The 26,416-nt window shown below is 37.5% G+C and overlaps 1 protein-coding gene and 1 non-coding gene across 2 annotated transcripts; both read left to right on the top strand.

The window, feature by feature from the left end:
* The first annotated feature begins 500 nt into the window (after positions 1-500).
* WDR88 (WD repeat domain 88) lies at positions 501-17,962 on the top strand. Its single transcript, XM_050904326.1, has 11 exons — positions 501-608; positions 1,262-1,372; positions 5,062-5,150; positions 7,001-7,064; positions 7,559-7,697; positions 8,624-8,753; positions 11,295-11,479; positions 13,431-13,513; positions 15,718-15,786; positions 16,181-16,273; positions 17,733-17,962. The coding sequence occupies exons 1-11, from the start codon at positions 501-503 to the stop codon at positions 17,868-17,870; spliced, it is 1,209 nt and encodes a 402-aa protein (XP_050760283.1). The 3' UTR covers positions 17,871-17,962.
* Positions 17,963-20,667: 2,705 nt separating this feature from the next.
* Positions 20,668-20,741, top strand: TRNAT-AGU (transfer RNA threonine (anticodon AGU)). The gene has a single exon. It is a non-coding gene; the product is annotated as a tRNA-Thr (tRNA).
* Positions 20,742-26,416: the final 5,675 nt, after the last annotated feature.

Below are 26,416 nucleotides of genomic sequence, written 5' to 3'. Positions count from 1 at the left end.
AAACCAAAAGAATATTCCTGCTTAAAACTATGAACAAAAGTCTTAACTGAAATTCACTGTTGTAGATGGCAGTTTTCTGGGGCCTGATTTAATGTATTTTTCAGTATCCACAGCTTCGTGACAGCTTTTGATGAGAGCAAAGTGATATAATAGTCTTGTGTTGACACACAGCTTGTGCTGTTTCTAAATGTAAAGTCAACAAGAAAACTTGAGTAATGGAAGGAGAAATAAGAAATTGAGCCTTGAGGTTGCCTCCATTACAGGAAAAAATAAACGCAACAGCTGCGTTGCACGGTAGTTGCTCGGAGTTTATCCCCTGTTAAAGCTTCAAAGGTGTTTCGGCGGGACCAGTAACGCAGCCGCGGCAGGAACGAACCCGTGTCCGCGCCCCTTCCGCGGCGGCGGCCAGTGGGGCCCGGCCCTGAGGGCCGCTCTCCCGCGGCGGGGCGGCCGCCGCCGCCTGAGGTAGCGCGCGGGGAGCAGGGCCCGCGCGGAGCCCAATGGCGGCGGGGAGCAGCCGCGGGGACCCCTTGGCCCCGGGGCCGGCGCCGGCGCCGAAGCCTTCCCCGGCCGAGGGTCGCTGGGGCGACCGTGAGCTGGCGGTGCAGGTAGTCTGGGGAAGGAGGGAGGGCCCGGCCTTGGTGGGCGGGGAGGGCTGGGGCAGGCCGGGCTCCGTGGCCAGGGGTAGTCGGGGGCTGCTGGAAGCTGAGGGTTGAAAAGCTCATTGTGACTTTACGTGTGGTTAATACTCATGGCAGCTGTTTTTTCTGTTAGTTCTGTTCATACAAACGCATGCTGGACAGTCATGAGCAAACTCCCAAATGACTGAAGAAAAGCCTTTTCAAAATGTCTTTGACAAAATTTGTAATGGTTTTGGCTAAAATGTGTGGCCTAAGAGCTTGATGTGCTGCTCTTTGATGGGCCAGAATCAAGGAACCAAGTGTTTGAAAGACTTGAGACTTCATGAGATTTAAAGCTAAATATTACTTTTCATGAGAGGAAGAAGAATTGGGAAACCAAACCAAATCAAACCTCCTTCCCGTCCAGAAAAATAAAAATGAAATCCACATCTATCAGCCTTTCTTTCTCAACCAGATTTGGTAGATCCACATCCAAGGAAAGGATGTGAACTCTTCTCGGAGAAGTGGAACTTTAAAATATTCTCCTCTGGTTCTTGCTTTCATACTCCCCCTCGTGGACTAAGTGGTCAAAAATAATTTTGAGGAAAAATATTCCTAAACTTTGCTCTGTTCCTTTACAGATCCAATTTAAAATTCTGAGAGGACACAGTGATACTGTGAGCTCCTGCCATTTTTGCTTTGAAGACACAAAAATAGTTTCATGCTCTTACGATAGAACTGTGAAGCTCTGGGTATGTTATGAACACAACAACAACAAATTAAAAAAAAACTTCGTAAAGCTGAAATCAAACAAGGAATGTTATATAGGCATGAAGATTGACTGTATCATCAAGGAGCCTTCTGAAGATATTTTGCTGCTAAAAATAGCAACTGTAAATGTTTTTGCAGTCACAGATAAATAGTAAAACTTTCATACTTCGAACACGTTCTTTGACATTAAAGGGTGACTCTTGTAAGCATATGTAGCATACACTGAATCAGAGCTCTAGTTTATTAATATTTTAAAACTGTAAGTTGATACACAAAGCTTACTCTTTTTCTCCTGAAAGTTCCTTTTTCTGAGTTGTTTATGTATGTGGCTGGCTGGGAGGAGAAGTAGAAGTTAGGGATCACACAGTTGTTATCAGCATGGCCATGGTGTTTTCATACTTGTTGCTTGCTTTTTCCTTTTATTTAAATCTTGATTTGCACCCTTTATTGTCTTGCTTCTCCAAGTTTTGTGTAGTTAGCTGAGGTTTCCCTAAAATTCCAGCCACCCTGGGCAGGGCAATGGTGAGATCTGAACTGGGGAAGTGTACAGATTCTGGGTGATCAAATCTAAATTTAGTCTAAAAGATAGCTTGGAGACATGTAAGCCCTTGAATTTTATGCAAGCAAATGACAATGTAGCTGTGCTACATAGATTGCAGACATTGAGATCTGGCATATATTAAACAGTCATGACTTGATTCAAGAATTGGTAGTGAGTTATAGTAATGCCTTAATATGATACAAATATAGATGAAATAATTTTATAAAGGATCTAAAGTGTTGACTTCTTACCAATGCAGTACTAGGTTTCTACCATAATCCAAACCTTTTTTCAGACATAGTGAAAAAGCCCAAGAACCCCGAAAATGTAAAAAGTCCAGGCAATTTTCAGGTTAGCACCATTATGTTCTCCAAGAGCTGTGGATGACTAGATGCAAAAAATCAGGAAGTCTAGAATGAAAAAAGTCCCCTTTTTTAATGATCAGTTTCAAAGCAAATAAACACATGGAGATCTTAAGCAAATATTGTAGATAGGAGAAATAAAAATAAGTATCTCGGCATGTTAGTCATGACACAGTTTTAATAACTGTCAGATTGACAGTTCCAGACTTTCCTGCTTTGTCTGAACTCAGAACTGGAACTTGTATTTTTCTATCTTTAGCTAAATGTTATTCAGCTGTCTTACATATTTTCAGGTCTTGATTTCAGTTTACTTATAAGATAATCCATTACTTTTTTTAAGCACTGTAGATCCATGAATGTTCTTTTTGCTGGAAAGGCTATAACGTGCCACTTGCCTGAAGTGTGGAAGGGTTAATCTGTCTTAGGAAATTTTATCTTTATAATTTTTTATCTAAGAAACATTTATTCAACACTTGTTGAACAATACTTATTTTTCAAAATCTGTCTAAAAGTATTTGCCTGAGTATTGGGAACTTTCTGATAGCAATGTATAGGCAAGATTATGTTTGTTTATTTTGATAAGATTAATTTTGTCTGGACAAGCCTAATTTCCTCCTCTGCAGCAACAGCTGAAGCAATTAGAATTCAGGAGAGTACGGAGGACTGGGTCACAGGGGCTAGGCCAGCCCTGACAATTTCACTTTGGGGTTCTCTTTTTTTTTTTTTTTTTTTTCCTTTGAAAGAGTAGATATCAAATGATTGAGTGTACTGAGAAAACATTTGAAGTTCCTCTTGAAAACAGACAGTATCTCATTGACAGTCCACACATCTTTTGGAAAACAAAGATTAATAGGGCGCACAGCAGACAAAGACTAGATAGGTCTAGAAGGGCAGTTGTGACTGCGAGGCTTTTTTTGACTCAGAAAAATGGAACAAGACGATATGGTAACTTTGATCTTTTTTTTTTTTTTTCTCCTTCAGTCTTAGAGACATTCCTAATGATTCTAGTGTCAGTTGTTAGGCCTGTAGTGCATTGACACATATTCAGAAAATAATTGAAAACGTGAAAAATAAATTTACTTTCACTCCAGTTTTGTCTGTTACCGAGAACTGCCAAGTTAACAGGATAGCTCCTTCAAGTGAAAGTCCTTGTAAGGAAGCAGCTTTAGATCTGAGACTTGACAGTTGATGTTAAAAAGGGGAGTAGTAGTCAGAGGTGCAAGATTTTATTCTCGTATTGAAGGCAAATGAAAGAACACATACACAATGAAGGGAGTTTATGTTGCCTGCTTCCAGACTGATTCTGAAACCTCTTGGTACTTATGCAAACAAAAATCTAATTTAAGTAATTGGATTAATCATGGAAATAGAAGATTATTTACCTAGATGAAGGTATGATGACTGATCCTGTGATACTTTGATCTGTGAATTACTCTGTATGTCAGCAGTCCTCCTGTTTTGTTTTTTTTTTTTATTTGGATGTTTACAGTCAGGCACCATGATCCGTTTGTAAAACTTGATTCATATTTTTATTTGTATTATGAAAAAACTTCCAGACTTCACTCATAGGCTAGGACTATGCTTTGAACATTGACCTATGATAAAAAGATAGTCCCTTCCTGAAATCCCTTAAAATTCTCTGTGTAACAGACTAAGTAGATAGAAGGTGATGGAGAAATATAACGGCCTCAAGTTGCACCAGGGGAGGCTTAGATTGGATATTACGAAAAATTTCTTCACTGAAAGGGTTATCAAGCTTTGGAACAGGCTGCCCAGGGAAGTGGTTGAGTCACCATCACTGGAGGTATTTAAAACACTTGTAGATGTGGTGCTTAGGGACATGGTTGAGTGGTGGACTTGGCAGTGTTAGGTTAACAGTTGGACTTGATGATCTTAAAGGTCTTTTCCGACCTAAATGATTCTGTGATTCTATGATGAATGAACCAGTGATGCAGTATGGGTCATCATCTCAGCACTTCAGCAATCTGTTGATTGCTGTTGTAGGGATCACAAAACAGATATTTAAGTGGGATTTTGTATTATGAGAGAGATTGCCAGTTATTTATAGGTGACTCCTTCAAAACATGAAGGACAGCAACGAGGAACTCATAAATTTTGAAAATGTAACAACTGAGTGACAAAGGCTGGTATCAAAGGTAGGGCAGAAGGGAGAGGATGTCTGGGGATAAATCACAAAGAGCTTTGTATTTGAAGATGAGGTTGGTATTTGTGACTGAAAATGAGGAATCAATAAAGGAGCACAAACAGAGGGAATGACAATACATACAGTAAAGAGAAATCTGTGGAAGAGCATTACACATGAATATAAGCAGTGGAGACTGCATTTGTAAAGAAAATGATGTTGCAATAATTGATAGAGGGATGGCAGGCCTTGAGAGTGTGAATTTTAATTACGTGGATGAAAATGGAAAGCCATATATTAGTTTATGAAGAAAGACTTGCCAGGATTTAGGTATGGACATGGATGTGAGAGTCTAAGGAGAACTCTTTTCAAGAAATTTCTGGTGAAAACTATTGTGATGGGAAGGAGATAAATAGAAGTCTGGGTGTGATAGATGAAGAACTCTGTTTCAGTCAGTCTTGAAATAAAAAGGAGGAATAGAGAGTCTGAGATTGTAAGAGTAACTGAAGTAAGACTAACTTTACTGATTTCACAAGGTTTGTTTTCCCTTATTTTGTGATGCTTTGTATTTTTTTACAATTTAGCAAAGCACTTCCTAATCAAACTCATTTGGATTTATTCAAGGATGTTGAGAAAGGTTTTCCTATTCAAGTTTTTGAAGAAGGACACACCGCCCCAATTTCTGAGTGCAACTTGACTCCTGATGACAGAAGGTGACCATTTTCTGTCTCAATTTCTTAAAAAAAAAAAAAGTGATGGTTTTTGTGATTTCAAGGTTCAATTTCAGTGCATGTGAAAACAGTACAAAATTTAGAACAAATAAGTTACTTTTTCAGTCCTTCCTATGGTTTCCTAGCTTGTACATCAAAGTCAAACTTCTTTTGCTTACTTTTGTGCTCCATGATAAGTCATTGTGTTATAATCTTGTCTTACATCTCTCTTCCTCCATACACTCCTCCTACTTCTCTCCATTGTTGCAGTTTCATTTATGCTGTCCATGCTCTGCTAGCAGACTGTTCACTGCCAGACTCCTTCATCCACATGGACTACCATAAATCTCACCTTGTTCTCACCTACAATTTGTACAGGAGCTCTTAAATCTTTTCTGTTTTGCATATGATGTCTGCTGAATTAAACAGGAATCTTTTTATTGTCTTAAATGCATGTTGGAATAGTCTGAAAGATTATGGCCTCTTTAGGGCAAAGGACTTGTCTAATCCTGTTTCTGAGTTACACGGGGCTGGAAGTCTATCTTTGCCATATGTTCTGAAAGGGGTATATAAATATATATCACTTGTATAAAAGAACAACATTGAATTAGCCAAGGTTCAGGGGTTCATCTGTCAGTGAGATTTATACCTTCATGAAAGTTCTCTTCTGTCTGTATTGTTTATTAATATTCTATAGCCTCTCCATTAAGCCTGTCTTGTCAATTCAAGAAGAAATGCATCTTAATCCAGTGTCAATCTGTGGACATAATAATTAAAACAACTGCAGCATGTATTAACATTCAGTTAAGTAGGTCATGCAGTGCCTCCAGGGGTACTGTTTCTGGTGTATTTTATTGTTAAGTCATAGTTTAAATCAATTTTTATCAGACTGTAGAGTTGACTGATTAGGTTTTTGATCACTGAATAGTACACATGCTATGCTGCCTATTGCAATTGTGTATATTTTTGAAAATTGCTAAACAGCAAGTAAAATACCATTGTGTACAGCCCTGGAAACCACTTTCCAGTAAAAAATGCTACTGGTTCATAAACTTCATGTGGTCTTTTGCATTACATTTTTCCATTTAGGAGCAGAGATTGTGTTGGTTGCAGGAAGTATACACATATGGAGAAAATAAAAAGATTTTAATAATATAGTTGTATTTTTAGTTGTTAGAATGTTAATGCATCGAGTTTCTTGGGCAAAATGCATAAAAGTGACAGTTTATGAACTTTATAAAAATAAAAAGCCACAGTGGTACTAAAAACATTTGTCACATCCAGTGACTTTCAATATAAATATCACTGTAGATATTTGGGAATATTTTAATAAAACTGTGTGAGGAAAAAATTTTTGACCTCCCATTTAATGGAAACCTGCCAGTTTTAGTAAACTTTATTGAATAGCTTTGTTGTCGAATGTGACTTTGTGTTTGTGCAGAGCAGTGTTTGTGGTAGCGGGTTACCCAGCAACATAACCATTGAAAATCCAAAAAACCCTACTGACAAGAACACTTCACATTCATTAAATAAAAGACATCATAATGGCTTTAAAATTATTCTAGTGTTAGAAATAATTCAATATCTTGTAATGGATGAAACGAAATTGAGTTGACTGCTTGCACTGAAAGTTACATACATGACATTTTTATTATTTGTTTCTATCTGAAATATAAATAATCCTTTTTTCAACTAAGCTATGCAATAATTTTTGCTGTAGCCTTTAAAAATCTATTTTAAATTAGTGTGTGTGAGGATGTCAAATCATTATCTGAATTAAATGTTGTCATTTATTTTTTAAATACCTTCTTTTAAGTGAAAACATTGATTGCTGTTTTCATTAACATTTTTAGAGTGGTAACATCATCGTATGATAACACTGTCAAGGCTTGGGATATGGAAACAGGAAAAATACTTGTATGTATCCTTTTGAATGCATCTTGCAAAAGGTACAACTGTAAAATTCAGATTTATTGCTTTGTTATTGATAAATAAGAAAACTCAACATTCTTTGTTAGCGCAATACAATATAGTTAGGGTAGGTAGGCTTGATTTTTAGTCCTAGTTTTGGTTCTGATAATTGCTTGATCTTGGGTAAGTCTCTTGATGAACACGTCTCAGTTATTTTAGATACAGATGGGTATGACAATAATAACCTGTCTCAGAAGATACATTTAAGATTGATTAAATTAACATTTTGGGATTTGAACAGGGTAGCCTTGTCTAATTTTAAATTTATTGTTAATGCAAAAGTAGAAAAATTGGATATAAAGATATCAATCAGCTTTTACCAAAAACAAAGTAATATTAAAAGTCTTCTTTCTGAATCTGCTTACAGATAATAGAAAGTCTGCTGTAAAACTCTCTCTAACCCTCAAGTATGTTTCTAAAACCTTTTATTTTCTCTTTAGTGGACAGTAGAACATGAAGGCATTGTAACTTCATGTAATATTTCTTGTGATGGTAGATACGTGGTATCTGGTTCAGACAAAGAAAATACCATATATGTTTTTGATGCAGTAAGTGCAACAGTAGTGGCAAATATCCATGGTAAGACTTACAATTTTTACATCTTGTTTATGCAGCTCTTGAATTTTTTTATTTCTCACAAAAAAATTGAGAAAATTAATTAATTCAGTTCAGTTCAAATATCCTTACTTGAGAAAGGCAAATGAAACTTAACCTGTAAGACATTAAACCCATTATTTTTCAGAATAGGCTTATAAAAAGGAGATAATGGGCCAAAATTAGACCAACAGTGATTCTTTTTTGAACGATAATTTCCCTTTGAAAGTAATTTCACTGGTGAGACCTCAGTCCCATGAGGCTTCCACTCAGGACTGCAGGTCAGGGAGTTTGCCATTCCTGCGGAATCAGCTTCAAAATATATGAGCAGTCTTACAAATGTTAAATTAGCATATGGTTAATGTGATCCTGTGAGTCAGAGCCTGACAGTAAAATCATCTGGATTTAAAAATAAGAAGTGCAACAAATGGATCGTAATACATTTATTAGAACTGCCTCTGTTAGATGACACTATCAGGACATATTTTGTTTACATTTTTTAATGGAGCTGTTTGCATTCTTAATTACCTGCTTAAGTGCTCCGTAAGAGTCTGAGCAGTTAACTGTCATTGGCATTATGGGGCCACGCTTCCGGACTTATTTCTCTGCTCCATTCCTGAAAATAAGTTACTACAGGGCAGCATGTGAATTTACGTTAATTGTTTATGTTGAGTGCCTGGGTACAGGTTCGTATTTCATACCAGCTGCAGTAACTATGAGGCCTCTCTTTCACTGAGAGGTAGGTGAGGAGATGTCCTAGCCAGTGAAATAGCAATTTTGAAATTACGGTGCTTTGGAAATAGACTAATGCATAGATGCTATGAGTAGTTCTGCCTGTCAGATCTGTGTTCTGAGATCCAGATGTAATTATTCAAAATAACTAATAGTCTGACTTTATGTTTTTTGTATAGGTCATCACAAAAGTACAATCACAAGATGTTGTTTTGACCCTGATAACCAAAGAGTGACTTCAGTATCATATGATAAGACCATAAAGCTATGGGATATGATAACACGAACCACCTCAATTACAATTAATGAGTAAGAAACAATACTATAGTTAATTATCCATGGCATTATTTGCACCTAAGAAACAATACCATAGTTAATAATCCATGGCATTATTTGCACCTAAGAAACAATATTATAGTTAGTTATCCATGGCATTATTTGCACCTTTCGCAATTATCAGTGAGATTTATGCTAAGATTCGTACTAGAAAAAATAAACAATAATTGTTGAACTAAATAAAGTAATACGCAAGCAAATGACATATATAGAAAGCGTGAATAAAATGGTCCACTCAAGCTTCCTGCTGTAAATAACTGAAAAATTGTATTTTGATGACTGTAAGCATTTCTAGTGCTATTTTTTGAGAGCTTTTAGGTTCTTGAGTATGTATAGAGGCAGAAGATAGCACATGCGGTATGGTACTGCAGTGTAAACTTCTCATTCTAATTTCTACTAATTAGGAAAAATGTATAATCGAATGAGGAGATAAAATATTACTTAGAATAATGAAGTCTTTAAAAACATAATAATACAGAGGAAAAGAAAAATAATATCTAAAAGAAAATATATCTAGATGTTGGGAACTGATAATAAATCATGAGTTCTTACAGAATATTTTGTGATAATTAGGTTTTGCACTGCAACCGGATCACCTTAGCCCTTCATAAAATTCATGGGCCTCAGAGCAACCACAGGATGATCTACTCTGCTCCTAATGAGCTCCAGTGAAGACCTCACAGACTTCCAAACAATCTGTTCCGTTGTCTCACTGTGTTAATCATTAGAAAGATTTTCCTAAGGTGGACTATTTTGGCTGCAGCTTAAGCTCACATGTTTCTGTTTAGATCCACTTCAGACATGGAGCTCAGATTATTCGCTTTTCTTCTACATTTTTATATATATCCAAGAACTTCTATTATATCTGCTGAGTCATCTTTTCAGTAGATTAAATCATCTTTATTCATTTAATATTTAATTAATATTTCCTATTTTACTGATCATTCTTGTTGTTGATCTCTGAGATCTTTCCAATTGGCCCACATTTTTCTTGAATTATATGGCCCCATAATGTAAACAGTATTCCCTCTAACTGGAAAAAAATAGAAATTAATTATTATTACATGCTTCTCTGTGGATGTGCCTCTGTTTAATACATCCTGGGATGAGATTTACTCTTTTTTTGACAGCGTGATGGTGAAGAGGAGTCAGTATTTGTTGCGTCCTCTTTTTGCAGAACTGTGATGTAGTCCATTGTTCCCACCCCTTATCTGTGCAGTTGATTATTTGTATGTTGCTATAGAATGTCAAACTTGACAAAATTGGCCTGATCAGGCAGCACGCGTGTTAGATAATTGATTAAACACTGTAAGACTCCTACAAACTGCAGTGACGACAGCATTGTTTCATATAGAGACTGTTACAACCCTTTTATTTTCTTGATAATTTCTTCAATTTGTGAAGATAATTTTGAATTTTAATCTTCTCCTTTGTATAACTGCAGACCCTCTTTGGCTTCATTTCGTGTCTGTACTCTTTATCTCATTATCTACATTGTTAATGGAAGTATGAAATAGGACTGGATTCAGGACAAATGCTGTGGACCCCAGCTCACTATGTACTTTCATTTTCACGGTGAATCTCTGAGTACAGAGATCATTTTTCCTTATATGCTTTTGGAGAAGGTCATACCCGGTGCCAGAAGCCTGGCAACTATTACTGAAGTCAGTAATACAGTAAAAACATTATGTCAATTTAGGATATTCTTATAGTTTTAAGAAGGAAGTATGCAACAATAGAGATGTCAAATCAACCGTTAAAAATATCAATGGCTTTAAATAAACTCAACCAATTTAGCTTTGAATCCTTAAAACAATAATCAGAGAGAGAGTCTGTCTTTAAACACTGTAATAAAATTGTCTTTGAGGGATTAGGAATTACTTTGGATGGGAAATTCAATCTGGAACATTGTAATGTTTCTTTTAAATTGCAGTGACTACAGCATTGTTTCCTGTAAGAGATGCTCATAATCCTTTCCCCATTGTAGATTTCAGGAAGCACTAGTCCTCACCCAGTTCTGGTACATCCAGATTTCTTTTCTGATGGGTATCACTGCTTCCAAAATTAGACTTTAATCTAGAATTGTTTAATGTTTTTCCTCTGAATGTTTGAGTTGAAATTTACATGTAGAGATAGATGCATGCTATTTATTTAATGAAAAATGGGTGGCTTTTTTTGGTAATTTACTTTTAGTAAAATGTGGTTGTGTTGTAGCTGCTGAACAATTTCTTGTTAAGCTGCGTTCAACAAAATAGCTGGTCACTTGTCACTTAACAGCTAGGATTCGTTCCTGCAAAATTACTTAATCCAATAAGGGATTTAAGCCCGTGCTGGCTGTGAGGTTGTAAGCAGCTCCAGAGACTTTGCAGAACTATTCATATGGTTAAAATTCAGAATAGGCTTATGATGCTTTACTGGATGGAGACAGGGTGCTCAATGTTGCAGGAGCCTCTTTGAGAGATTTGTAATGGTTAAAAAAGCTCACTCTTCCTGCGTTTTTCTTCTGTATTTCAGGGGACACAGCAATGCTATCTCAGATTGCTGCTTTACCTCTGATGGTCATTACTTGTGCACAGCATCCTGGGACAAAAGCTTAAAAATATGGGATATAAAGACAGGAGAATTTCAGTGTCATGAACCCGTTTCCTTGAACCAAGGACATGAGGGTTCTGTTAGTTCCTGCCTTTTTAGCCAAGATGGTGAGTTATGTTAATACTAGCGCATGGTCTATCTCAGTACCTTTGTATAGGGCATCTCAGATAAACCACGAGTGACCACTCTAATCATGTAGGTAATTAATTTGTCATTTCCAAGATAACATGTTTAATTATGAGAAAATGATGTCCATGTAAACAAGTAAATTGAAGTTGATGGTCTGTGTTCTGTCTTAACCAGGCAACTGGAACACTTGCTTAATTGATATACCCATCAAGAGGTATAATAAAAAGATCATAATGTAGTAAAAGCACAGTACTATGTTAGAAGATTAACTTAGCACTTTTAGATATTCTCCTAACATTAGTTAGTTGAAAAAACATGTTCAGTAAATACTGTACTGATCTGTAATAATTAGGAAAATACGTATGTCTTTGTTAGTACCCCCAAAAGTAATGTTACTTCACAGCCCAAATAACATATACTAGTAATGTACTTCTGAAAAACTTCATGGATGTTCTCAGCTACGCTGATGGAGCACATAAACTACTATGTTCAAAGTAGATGATATTTATGAGTTATAGCAAGACAATTTGGCACCTGGAACTTGATGTCTCCTTGATGCTTGGAGGAGAATAGGAGGAAGAAACAGACTCCTCAGTTTGCCTATATCTGAGTGGAGGTAGTGGGGAGCTATTTCTTACTGCCCTAGTTCCATTACTTTGACTAGATCATAGACAACTCCTTGTCCCTCCACAACGTGAAATTAGCGTTACTGCAGATTGCTACTGCGCTGAAACAGCTTCTCTTCACTGGGATGGACTAATACGAATTTCTGTACAGTGTGATCTAATTGGCTGGTTTTTTTGCAACTTCATATCTGAATACTCCAGTAAAGATGACTCCTGAACTGCTGACCACGGGTTAATCTGCAGTCATACCCAAACAGCGCCTTCTGAGTTAGGCAACTGTCATGGTTTAACCCCAGCCAGCAACTAAGCACCACGCAGCTGCTCACTCACTCCCCCACCCAGTGGGATGGGGGAGAGAATCGGAAAAAAAAAAAAAAAGTAAAACTCGTGGGTTGAGCTAAAGACAGTTTAATAGGACAGAAAGGAAGAAAATAATGATAATAATAATAAAATGACAACAATAATACTAAACGAATTAGACTATACAAAACAAGTGATGCACAATGCAATTGCTCACCACTCACCAACCGATGCCCAGTTAGTTCCCGAGCAGTGATCTGCCCCTTCCAGCCAACTCCCCCCAGTTTATATACTGGGCATGACATCATATGGTATAGAATATTCCTTTGGCCAGTTGGGGTCAGCTGTCCTGGCTGTGACCCCTCCCAACTTCTCGTGCCCCTCCAGCCTTCTTGCTGTCTGGCCATGAGATGCTGAAAAATCCTCGACTTAGTATAAACACTACTTAGCAACAACTGAAAACATCAGTGTGTTCTCAACATTATTTTCCTACTAAATCCAAAACATAACACTATACTAGCTATTAGAAAGAAGATTATCCCAGCTAAAACCAGGACAGCAACTCTGTGGGGAAAAATGTACCTGTGGCTTGAAGACATGCAAATGCAGATAGGCCTGTGAATATTGGAATCTGAAAGCATGCTGTCCACACTAAACTCTACTTTTTTGTTTTTATTCACAGTTGACCTAACAATTCTGAAAGTATTCTCTATAATTTTTAAACAAGATATCTCCTTAATTTTCTAAGTCAACAAAATGTTGATTTCATGTATGATTTTTTCCACTCAGTTGTGTTTGCTAAATTTATGTATTAATATTTACAAAATTAAGAATATTAACAACAGGTAGCCAAAAGGAACTTCTGCTATCTTGTTAAGGCGTGACTAATAGCTCATTATTTAAATTTTTTTATAAAGTCTGACTTACTGTTAGAAGAAGCCTCTTTTATTAGTCTGTATAACAAAGCAAAGATAAAATACAGTATTCTGATTTTATGTTTCAGCATCACTTGTTGTGTCTGGAGGATATGACAAAACTGTAGCTATATGGGACACAGATGGAGGCTATAAAAAGTTAAGCTTAAAGGTACTGAGCTCTTATTTGGTCACTAGTTTGATGAGAAGGTGTAAAATGTATTGCTGGTTTAAAAGCATTGTGTATTTCATTGTCTGACAAATACCCTTGCCCTTCCTTTTTAGATACAGGCAGGAATATATCCTGGATTTGTGTGATTTAATTTCCTAGAACAGTATATTCTTATACAGTTAGCTACAAAGATACTACCTTTGTCAAGTCAGTTGTTAATAAGCTATTACATTTCTCTTTTTATGAACAAGCTCATTTAAGGATTATATTGCATGGAGTTACACCTATATTTTAGGAGAGAGTTTCTTCCAGCAAGTAACAAGAGCCTGTATAGTGCATATATTCATTTTGAAATGCCACACATATATCTGTATGTTTACATGATTGTTTATGTCCACAGAAAACAGTACATTAAAAGGGAAGCATTCAAAAAAAATGTAAATATCAGTGTTGAGGTTGTCAAGCTTAGCTCAGTCCCTAGGTTACATAGTTTACATTACTGCTTATAGTGATGAGGTTGTGGTCCACCGTGTTACAGTACTTTTTAGGATGGACAATTCTGTAAATGAGGTAGCTATTCAGTATTTAGCTATCCCTGCTTAGAGCTAGGCCTCCTCTTTTCTTCCATATCCATGGTAATACTACCCAAAATTTGAAACGGTAAGTAATACCTGCATAAAATAAAGTCCAACTCTCATTAGGGGTTTTTTTTGTGCCATCATGACATATTGTATTACAATACCTTTCATTAATTTCTTATTTTAGTGGAAACAATCCACAAGACTTGGAACTAATGATCAGACATGTGGGTCAAAGAAAAAGATTAACAGTATTCATAAGGTTATGTGCATGCATTTTGCAAATATTAATTTCACAGAAGTCAAGCAATGTCAGAGTTCAGATTTGCAACCTTGGCTCTTTCATCTTATGAAAATATGATTTTAATGGACTTTTTACTTACTGCATACGCTATTCAAGACTTAGGTAAAACACTCATGAACAAACCCACCTGGAAGATCTCAGAAAAGACCACTTTCCTTCAAAACCTTGGGCTTGAAAATAGCTTGCAACTGCTGTCACATTCAAGATAGCATCTTCATATAGGAGAGCTCATAAGCCTGTGCCTCACACCCATTACCTTAAATGTAAGCTTACCTACCCTCTGGAATTGGAACTGTACTGATTAAACCTTTTGAGCAGTAACAGTATACATTCTCCACCAGCATTGGTGCTTTACATAATACAGCTACTGCAAATTTCGCAGTTCACAGCAATCACTGTAAGTAACTCGGTTTCCCGTAAAAAAGAAGGATCTGTTTAAATGCTAATATCTTTGTAACTATAGAGAATTCCAGTTTAGTATCCGTGCCTTGGTATAATTATATTCTGAGCTCATAACTAAATTTAAAAACATGTTTTAAAGATTCTTCTATAAAAACCACGTTTTATGTATGCATGTTTGACTAATCCTCTGTGCTGGAAAAATACATGTTCATCTTTTTATTGTATTTCTCAGGTGTGGCATTTGTCTATCAAAATGACACCATGCCTCCCTAAACTCTAGGAATTTTATCTGTTAATACCATTCATGTTCGAGTAACCTCCCTAGCTGGAGTAAATAATGCATTTTAGATTTTAACCTGTTTCTATTCTTATGCCAACTCAATGCTGTTAACTTCAAATCAACTGTGCTGCTGTTGTCAGAACAAGGATATCCAATACAGCTGCTTGACTTGGCCTGCTTTCAGAACTGGTTTCCTTCCCTTAAAATGGGGGGAAGCTGCTGTCTGTTCCCACAGCTCTTCCCTCCATTATCACATGATAAAGAGCCTCAAGATTTTTTAGGTAATGAGTATTAGAAGTCAACTCTCTTTTTACGATTCTTGAAGGCCTATGCTTCAATGGAGTTTAAACCCATGGTAACTGTGTAGCTGTCATTCTTCTGAGTGCTACAACTGGTGGTCTGCTTACTAGAGATGGTAACAGCCACTGTTTTCAGGTAAATGTAAAAAAGTATGAACTTCATAGCAACATTTTTTCTTGACTGGACATGAAGCAGAAATAAGAATTTTCTCAATTCTTCTAAATAAGAAAATAAGAATTTTCTCACTGCATTTCAAAATGGATCTATGGTACAAATAGTTGTTTTTATTAAAAATAAGGTTTTTTTCCTTGTGTTATAGTTAAATTTTGCTTTACTGTAGGGTCATTGGGACTGGGTGACAGATGTTGCGATTAGCAAAAACAAGAAATGGATTCTTTCAGCCTCAAAGGTAGTCACTAATTCCTGATGTGGTTTCAGGAGCTAACTTATAAATGGATGTAAAGATTTCATCCCTTGTTTTCAGCTTTTTTTGGATGAAATTTAACAATGGTCAAGTTGCTCATAAAAGTGCTAAGTTGTATTCAGTATTTACCTCAAGTAACTACAGAAAATCTTTAAAAGAATTTGATAAGTATGTTTATTTTTAGTTATTTTAAAATGTGCAGGCAGTTTAAGATTGCTAAAGATTGTTTCCAAAGACATGATATTTAAATGTGAGAGAGTTCAGCTCTCATATCGAGAGGGCTCATTTGATGAGATGAGATTTCATCTTTATGGAAATGATGTAAATCACTCTTTTGGTAATATGCAAATACATCAAAATAATTGCATCTTTTTCTCAGGATTCTACTTTGAGATTGTGGAATGTTGAAAAGATGGATCATATTCCTTCAGTGACAGAAATCAGAAAAGCAAGAGGCTCAAAAATTGCTCAGGTTCTCTCACTTCATTTTTTAACCACACCTCATACTTTATTCAGAAAGAAAATTTGAATGCTAAAGGAAAGCTGTCAGGTTTCTAGGCTGAAAACACAAATTGATTGTGTTTGTTTTCTCTTTGCAAAAATTGTCAAATCCTTTTTTTTGGAGTGGGATGTAGTAATAACAGTACTTTTTAAAAATTGATTTTGGTAAGGACACCAATTTTCGTATACAGGTGCATTTTTGTTTTTAGAAAACACAGCCACATACGTGTGCTTTTAAAAATGAGCATATTTTAGTTTTCTGTACCTGATGCTTCTGCAGAGTAATTGGCCGCTTATATAGGAGTATTGCTAAACCAAGGCAGCTAATATTCATGTGCTCCTGGACATAAATCAGCTTACAGGAATTCTGAGGAGTGTCGTCTTAAAGCTGAGACTGTATGTATTCTGACTTCTAAAACATGAAATATAAATAGGTGTTTGGAAAGAACAACATTAACAAGCTTAATGCTATTGAAACATGCTTTTTATTACAGTCCCTTAATTGGTTTTGGTAGTGGATTTGCAAGATCTTGTGTGTATTTTCCTCCTTGTCAATAACCATTAAGTGAAACTGCATGAAAAAAACTAACTTTTTTTTCTTATTTCTATAATATTTTTATCAGACTTTCCTGTTGAATAGCAGGTATTCAAAAGCAGTGAGCAGCTTTTTAAGCTTTTAAATAAGTTTTATAAATGTGCCAGCAGTGAAAATGTGTACATACCTAAAAGTATCAATTAACAGAAATTTGAGAATATGGTTAAAATTGGTACAAGAAAGGATTTTTTGGTGGATTTTAGCAATACTTAAAGCATACCAAACAATTAGAAAAATGTCTCAAATTTTTTGTAAATAGTTTCACAAGTAGTGAATTGGGAATCAATGTTATGTTGACTCTGATAGAAGTGGATTAAACTTCATGAGTATGTGTGTAGTCAACAAAAAAAACTTCTTTCTACTGACTACAGTGGGTTAATATTTCATCTAAAATTATTGTTATGTATCAATTTTCCTTTTTAAATTTTTTTTCTGCATGTCTCCTTTAGTAATATAATGGTCAGGTAAAAAAAGAAGTAAACAAAAAAAGCCCCAAACCACCTAGCGATAAATCACCAAGACAGAACAGCTAAAAACTGGATACCCATCAAGCCACCCAAAAAGTAAAGTATGGTACTGTATTAGTTGAAAAAAATAAAATGAGAGTTCACATAAAATATAGTTTTATTCAGGAAAAAAACTCCATTCATCACAGGAATGAATTTTGAGCAGCACTACCTGTGTCAAGTTTATGACGGCTAGATGCCCTCAGTGCATCTCAAAAATCAGGCCTACATGTATGTGTGTATATAGAGCTGTACCTTTATGAGTGAAATAATGCACATCTGTCACAGATTATTAACTGAAATGCCATTTTTTGTTGTATTTACACCAGTGTGAAGAATGTGAAAAACCTTTCTTATGCCTGCAATGTAGTGACTCTGAAATGATACCCAAGTGTATATTCTGTCGTCTGTCTTCTCCAGTGAGAAAAATTTTGCCATTGCCACCTTCTGTTTCTCCTGATCTTTAAATTAATCTAGTAGTCTTGGGATGTTAACACATTTAAGTATAAATGGAGTGTCTGTACATCTTTATGTAATACACATATAAAGCTAAGACTTTCCTCTAACCTTGCTCTACCGTAGTATTCTGTATGAAGAATAATAAAATACATTGTACTAATCCATGAAATAGCTGTGATGTATCAGGTAAAGAATAAAATCCCCAGGAGCAGAAATCTTATTTATGCCACATGGTACTAGAGAATAAAATTACTTACTTGTTCTTTGGGAAATTTTGAACAATTTTAAATGAATACACTAGTTCCAAGTCCAGTTTACTAAAGAAAATATGTGGATATGTAAATTATTGACAGGTTTCCTTCCGTTCTTTAGATAAACCATTCTTTACTATGGCAAACAGAATCTTTGCTGTCAGTGGACATCGGAAGGAGTTTTGTGAGTAAAACCATGAATAAGACCATGAACTTCTTTCTAACTTGTTGCCATACTCCTTACAAAAATTTTGTAAAGGAGCTTTCAGGCATTGAGAGTAAGTTGTGGCTCATGTCTGATGTGATGCAGCACAAATTAATTCTGTGCAATAAAGGCTCCCTCCAACAAGGAGCGTGGTATTTTTTCTACCCTTTCTTAGGAGCAACCCTGAGAGGATTATATCTATTCAGTATATGTGAGAATGTCAATTAATAAAAGATTAAGTGTTTCAAAATGTTTGGAAGCCTTATTCCTAAAAATAGTGTTTTCAACCTTTTCAACATTCCTTTCTAAAAGGAACTTAAAGTGGGGAAAACAGGTGGAACTGGGCATGTGACAGCCTGGAATGCAGTTAAGCTGTGGAATACAAAGAAATCTAAGTAGGCAGATTTTTTCCCTTGTTTAAATTATGTGCATTGTGTAGCAACAATTACACTTGAATCCAAGGTTAAATGAAAAATATTTCTAGGGAATAGTATGTTTTGTACAGATTTATGGCTTTGAATAAGTATTAGGTGATAAATTGTATTATTTACCAGCGTTCTTTCCCCCTCTTTACACCTTAATTAAATATTATTGTTTTGTTACAGAGGCTAAAAGAAAATGCTGTATCTATGCTCCTTGTGTTTTTTTTAAAAACAGATCACATAAAATATGCATGTTTCATAGCTGAATTAATTTGGCTTTAATGTAGTTAGTAATACTGAACTAACTTCTGTATGTTAGATTAGTCCTAGAATAATTAATGTTATATTAGAATTGAAAGTGTTCTTTGTTGATTTTTTCAGCTGAAAAAGGTAAAGAAAGAAAAGCTCCAATTTTTTCTGCTGAAACAGGAAAAAAATTAGTTGCTCTATAGAGGCTTGGTTCATTTTGCATTAGTAATGTGAATAGGTTGGAAATTTTCTTTTGAATGAATCCTCTATTTCCCAAATTGAGAAAAACAAGGAAAAATGAATTCTTACATTCTAGTTTTAATAAAATCAGTAAGTTTTATTACTTATTGCTGTTTTCTGTCCATTACGATCACCTGTTTAGTGCTTGGGTGCCAGTGAGTCAGCTTGTCTTCAGCCCTGAACTGATCTCACCTGCAGCAGTCGGCTCATATTTGTATGCAGTGTAAGTTTTGCAGAGAATGTGATAATTACAGACAATTCATAAGCTGGAGATTTACCTGGATTTTTTCTGGCTCTTGTACCCCTGTAGTTTGACTAATTCACTCTGTCCCTGTTCTTACCTGATGAGAAAGTTGTAAGACTGTTTTAGACCAGGTCAGTGTGGCTGCCCTTCTGTAGGAGTTATTTGAAGAGTAACGTCTTCAAATGTTTCTACAGCTTGGCTGTAAATATGCCTTAGATGCCTGTTAAATTGTGAAAGCAATCTCTATGCTTTGCAGATTCTGATTATGCTGCAGGCGTGTAATTAGGTCTATTCATGAAGGTGATCTTTTCCTGATAACCTTGGGTTGTGGGCGAGGCTCCACATTCACTCATGGCTCATTCCTAGCTGGTAACACCATCCATTTCTTGGTGTGGCGGATCCTCGTTTGCTGCCCTGTGCAGGTAACAGGCTAAAGGGCTGGGGCCCTGAGGGAAGGTGTTCTGCTGGTGGCAGCATCAATTGTGCCAGAATTGTAATTAGCTCTTTAGAGAACTACCCAAATCACTTTTTCTAGTTATTTAGCTTGTACGAACATGTGCATGTTTCGTCAGGCACTCTAGTGTTATGTGTGTGCACAGATCATAAAGCACATAAGCAGTGTGTGCATATGCATATTGTAGTTTAATTTTTGCATCATTGTAGATGATTGCAGCACGTAATTGAGGCCCGATCTTCCCTTGGTATCTTCTGCTGGGAGCCTTGGGCAATCGAGACACTGTGGGATAAGGCAGGGCTGGAGCCTAACCGTAAGCAATCTTGCCTTCAGTTTTTTTGAAATGCTGACATTCATGTATTTTCCTTCAGTCTTTACATGTGTTGTGCCAAAACAAATGCTACCGTGTGCGTGCAATCTACAGTCACGCACAGAGAAGTAATCTCGCAGAGCCGTGGCCGCAGCCGTTCTTTCCCGGCTGTTCACAGCTGCAGCACAAGGCGCTGTTCCGCCCCTGAGCTGCAGCTGCGGGTCTGAACCTTGGCAGGCGCTGAGCTGGCGGCGGGACTGAGCCCGCTGCCTGATGCTGCCGGCCTGCGAGGGCAGTTCCGCTGGCAGCGGGGCCGGGCCGGGTTGCGGCGGCGGTACTGGCAGGGTACCGGGGCACCGCAAAGGCGCGGGCCGCGGGCAGGGAGCCGGGCCGCTGTATTGGGGCCGCGCGGAGGCTGCGCTTATCGCCCGGCGCCGTGGCTTAGTTGGTTAAAGCGCCTGTCTAGTAAACAGGAGATCCTGGGTTCGAATCCCAGCGGTGCCTGCGCGGGAGAGGGCCTGCTTTTTGCCCGCGGGCGCTGTTTTACCGCCGGGGGTGGCGGGGACGGGCCCGCCGGGCGCTGCGGGGACGGGACGGGGCTGCGCCGGGGCCGCCCGTGTCGCCGCGACGGGAGGGGGCGCCGGGCTGCAGCTCCGTCGCAATTAGGAGGAAAAAAATCCATTGTATGTGTAGGAATCGTAGACGTCGCAATTCAGGCAGTGCGCGCCACGCGCGTTGCCCGCCCTGGGCTCGGCAGCCCCCTGCGCGCTTTACAGCGGCGGTTACATCCCCCACCCCCCCGGGTTTTTATTCATACAGAGCCAAGAAAATGCCTCTCTCAAACAACTTTTTTCCTTGTCTCCAGATCTTCCATAGCCTCTCAGTTAGGCAAACGAAGCTATTCTTTCCTTTTTTTTGTTCCTCTTATAGTTTGAGTGCATGTTGGCTAGGTGTCTGATGCTGAGGCTTTTGTCACCCATCAGTACCGAGACCTACCTTTCACCTCTTCTTGCTTGTGTTACATGAAGTCTGGCTTTTCCAAGTGAAAGTTGTAGTAAGTGCTCTGTGCTGTTCTCCATGTAATTAGTGACACAACAGAGGGATAGAAGGTTTTCCTAGACATCTTTAAAAATCCTGCGCCACTAGGCTTGTGAATTAGGTTCAGTGAAATGATTCCAAATTTGTGTTACTGTAAACAAAGGCAGAATCCATCCTCAGATCTAAAGACAAAAGGCTTAAAACTCATTAATACAAGTCCCAGCCTAGCAGCCATATCCTCGGGCATTTTTTTTGAGCTCACACAGCGGTGACAGCAGTAAATGGATTCACAGGCATATTTGGAGGATCTGGTTTTCAGGACTCAGATCTGCGGCCAAATCACAGCTGTCAGTAGCCCCAAATGCAATGTGTAAGTCAAGTCTTAATGTCCAGGATGAGCATCTTGGGTTATAACATTTACCTGCAGGAATCTTTCTTTGAGTAATATTTACTGTAAAAAAGCAACATAGATAGTATTTGATATGTGACAAATATAAGGAAACCATAATTGCAAGTTGCAATATGTTTTTTAAAAATTAGGAGTATCCTGGGATTAACCTCCCATGGATTGGCATTATCTAAAAGAAAACAAAAAGAACTAGAGTTTAAGACAATTGGAAAGTGCAAATTAAGGAAGATTTGGGGAAAAGAAGCTGCAGTGAATGTCAGCCAGGTCCCCTGCTGCTCCTCAACCAGCGGCAGTTTGGATCCTGCAGGAAACAAGAATTTTGAGAATAAAAATCTTGTGAGGATGTTTCTGTTCCTCTGTCCTTTGTAGCTGATACAAAATGACGTCACTTTCTAGCACTGATTTTTGAGCCACAGATGAGGTGCAGAGTCCTTGGACCTGTGAAATTTTAGTATCAAGAAAACCCAGCAGTTTAGCATCAAATAAATCCTGCAGTTGCGATCAGTGACACCAGGGGACCAAACTCCACTCTGGAGGCAAGGGTTGGCTGGGGTGCCTGCTGCTGCGCTGGGTGGCGTGTAAGGGAGAGGCATGTCCGTGTTCTCCCTGTCTCCCCGTGCGTGGACCCCACAGCCTCTCCTCTGGAGTCGGCTGTTGGGACAGTGCTCACCAGACACCTCTTTTTTTCATGTCAGGGCCCCGCTTCCTCCACTTGCAGCTTTTTTATGCATTAGGACAATAGTGCCTGAAATGAAGAATAAAGAAAAACAAATACTCTAGTAGTTTTCACACATGCTGTTTCTAACCAAACAGACTTGTTCTCAGGTCTTGCACAGTAGAGAGAGATGACTTAGGGGTTCTTTATTCTGGATACTTGTATGTGCTGTTACTCTGCTAGTTTCCATCTGGTTTCTGTTCTTTAGCTTGTAGATGAGAACCGCCAATGTTAATGAGTATCTAGGCGTTTGTATCAAAATCTTTAACACTCTTTTTTGATGCATCAGCAGGAATGGCATGATAAGCCAGCCAGGATGGCACCAGAGTGGGCTGGTCACTGTGTACTTCAACATGGGCACCCTAAAAAAAAGCCTCAAAACGTTTGAGGAAGAAGGACAAAATCGGAATCTGAATCGGTTCATGAGCACAGACCTGATTCGTCTGGATTCTGTAAGAGTGACTCTGTATTTTTATATATTAGTCATAAACATGGAGCCCCCGCTTCTGTAACAGATTTCTAGGATGATCTGCATACTTACACAGGAAGTAATATTTTAAGCCAATATTTAAGCAAATTGAGTGAACTGTGGCATATTTTTTTTTGCATAGATTTAATGATATATAAATACATCGTATAGGTTACTTGTTTTGGCTCATACTTGCATATCTTAAATATGTATTCAGGAAATCCCTTCATCTGAGCACTGAGCTTTCACTGACTGCCCAGAGGGTATGGGTGAACATGTCCTGTGCTGGACAATTTGCTATATTTCTTATTTAGGTAACAACATTAATAAGAAATTCAACAATGTGAAATTCACTTAGATGTGCCTGTTCTGCTGACAGTAACAGTATCTCAGTGTTCAGTTATTTCCAAGGTTTGCCACCAGCCTCTTCCTTGCAGAGGAGCTTTGGATACTTTCAGACTGTTACACGTCATCCTAAAAAGGTGTAAGTCCATCTGCTTTCTTCATTCACTTTTTCCAACATTTTGCACTACCTTTTGTCCTTTGTACAATTACAAGGAGGAAGGGTAAGTGCTGTCTACAGAGCAGGCAAAATTAAACTGTCTCCAAAAAGGTCGAGTTTTTTGAGTGTGCCAAACCAGGAAATATGGGTAGATTCTGGTTCACAAATGGAAGCAGTGCCTGTGCCTGTTGAAATTGGTCTCAATTTTGGCTGAGCACTACATCGCCTCACTCATTTTCCTTGCAGGAGTAGTCAGTTGGACTATTCAGTCAGTCCAGCTAACTTCAGTGAAACTATTCCCATACGAAAGTTTTTGCAGGATTAAGGCCTTTAGCTGTTCTTCTTCTGTTACAGGTAATATTTAGTTCCTAAGTTGAGAGCTAGAGCGAGAAACACAAGAAACACACTCATCAATGGGATTGTGTAAAGTGTTTTAATGCATGTGATAAAAAAACCAAACCTCTGTTAAAATGTCAGAATACTAGTCATGCCAAAAAGATTCTGTATCATGTGAGATTCTACAAAGATAGGTTTCTAAGGTAGTTTAAAACTACTAAACAAATCACTAACACCTAAGCTAAATGTGCATGTTGAGTGTGTATGTTTTTTTGGTTTTGTTTTTTCTTTTACATTTGCATGTGGGAATAGGCCAGATGAAGGCCACTTAAATCTAAAGTAAGATTGTAGTTACAGATTTGTCAATACTGTTAAAACTGCATTAAAGCTTATATGTGGTTTGCCAGGTAGCAGGTAGTAACAGCTGTCTTTGCATAAATATTTGCATTTTTATTTTTAATGTGAGCTGAATAAGCTTCCTTTTCCCACTCCTCACCCAGATGTTACACCATCACATCAATAACCAGTGAAGTAAAGCAGTTGTACTCTGTATATAATCATTTCATCAACTGCTCTAAAATACAGCAAGTGGTGCTCATAGACCCCCTGGCCCTTACACTACTGGTATTTGCAATTTTTGTATTTGAAAATACACATGTAATCAAGCATGATCTGCTTAATTGCCAACAAGCAAGAGAGTACCTGGTCAGACTGGCCTTGCGCGTCGAGAGACCTGTTCTTTGCTCCTCAGCTGCTGTTTGGCTCTGGACACACTGCTTTTAACTTTTGATCTCTTTTGCCATCTGCAAAATTACAATAATACTTACTGATCTCACAGAGTTGCTGGGAGAGTTAATTAATGTTGTATGAAGCACTTTGAGCTTTTGGATAAAATCAATATTATTAAAGCCATGTTTTTATTTTTCTTCTCAGTAAGCTCAGTCTTTCTGCAGTTAGGTCATGCTGGTACTAAGCCTCTTCAATAGCGCTGGCAATGTTCACAGATGCATTTGGACTGTTTCTGGGAAAAGGGGCCTGACTGACTTCATCTCATTGATGGGGTAGAAAATCAACTTGCAAATAAAACTTTTGAAGGGTTTAAATAAAGATGTTCCTTGAAAATTTAGTATGTAGGACTGTTTTAGTCGTCTTGTTGAAGGTGCTTATTAGCTATTCAGATTATTTTATGCTTACCTACAGAAATATATGTAATACATGTTTTTACAGGCTAGTATTTTTCTGTCAAGATACTTTTCCTATTTTAATCTCTCAAAATATTGCAACATTTTACATGAAGGCTTGTGATTATTATATCAATATATGCTTGGTGTTGCCTGAGAAGAGGTAAGTGTAATAGGTGGCTTATGATGAGTATTTAGAAAATACTTTAAAATCTTTCTAATAGTAAAAAATGCTGTTTTTTGATGCCAAGCCTAAACCACATCTCTGAAATCATATTAAGGTGGAACCAAAGAATAATATAGTTGCCAGTAGCAAGTATACTGTTTAATTATTTAAGCTGAGAGGACAAATCCACCTGCCTTTGAAAATTTGGGATGAAGTAAATGGTATAAGTTCTTGAGCAGTAACTGTTTGGGTCCTCTCTGTGGACATTACACATAGGTAATTTAATCATGATTTTCTCTAATGGTTCCTAAAATGCACTGTGTTTCCTTAATCATTACTCATCTTTACCTTAATTTTCTAGTTTGTGCAGGCAAGGACAAAATACGTGAGACGTGGATTCACGAACAGGTCAGGAGGCTCCGGATTGTTCGCATGTAGTCTGTAACCAAAGCCCCATGTAAGTAGTAAAGCAGTCTCAATCTGGGCAAAAAGATTTTCGGTTTAGAAAGGCAGAGTTTTTATAATTAAATATGTTGTCTTTGTATAGTCATTGGCTGTTTATATGACACCTGCCTTTGACTTGCTCTTGTATGGTTTAAATGCAAAACATGCAAAATACAAGCCAAAGAACTTGGTCAGGTGACTCCAGCATGAACCAGGTATACCAGTGCTCTGGCCTGAACCTGCTTAATGGTTTTCATGTGACATTCTCCTGTGTTATGAGTTGAAAGTAAAGCCTTGGCTTGAATTAATCTAATAAAACGCCTTCCATCTGGAATAGAAAGGACCATAGTTCCAGGCTTCTATAAAGCCTTAAAAATTAACTGTGGATGAATAAATAAAATATCTTTTTATGTGTATAATTGGAAGAGAGTTTTGTGTTCTAGCAGCTTTTCATGCTTAATCCTAGTGGTGGCGAATTTACTGAGGTGTGAAAGAAAAACAAGGAATGTGACTGCCAGTATATTCACAAATAAAGTATGTTTCCTTTTGTTTTCTAACAGCAGCTACATCACTGGAAAGTGTGTTCTAATGAGAATATTTATTTTTTAAATAGGAGACTAAACTATTGAAATAACACTGCTTTATAGAGCTTTGGGCGAAGTGACTTTTAAAGCCCAGAAACTACGTTTTGAGAGGTGTCAGCTTCTAGCTTTGTTCTCAGCTGCTGCTGCTGCTGCAGGTTTTCTCTTTTGGTGTCTAACTACATAATTTGAACACCTAATATTTGACTTGCATGTGTAAGGGGTACACCAGTGGTGGAAAAAGATGATATATTGGCATACTTTATTTGACTTAACCACATTATATACAGTACCTCTACGGAACTGTAGGGTAATAAATTTAAGTTATCCTGGTAAGT

Source organism: Gymnogyps californianus, chromosome 12 (genome assembly GCF_018139145.2).
Source record: "Gymnogyps californianus isolate 813 chromosome 12, ASM1813914v2, whole genome shotgun sequence".
Lineage (NCBI taxonomy): Eukaryota > Metazoa > Chordata > Aves > Accipitriformes > Cathartidae > Gymnogyps > Gymnogyps californianus.
This window is presented reverse-complemented; position numbering and strand designations above follow the sequence as displayed.

What these genes read in the sequence shown, in the direction of transcription:
- WDR88 (XM_050904326.1), top strand. Translation starts at nt 501, where the DNA reads ATGGCGGCGGGGAGCAGCCGCGGGGACCCCTTGGCCCCGGGGCCGGCG. An exon ending in TTGACTCCTGATGACAGAAG is followed by an intron (nt 5,151 to 7,000) that starts GTGACCATTTTC and finishes TAACATTTTTAG; the next exon opens with AGTGGTAACATCATCGTATG. An exon ending in GGATTCTTTCAGCCTCAAAG is followed by an intron (nt 15,787 to 16,180) that starts GTAGTCACTAAT and finishes TCTTTTTCTCAG; the next exon opens with GATTCTACTTTGAGATTGTG.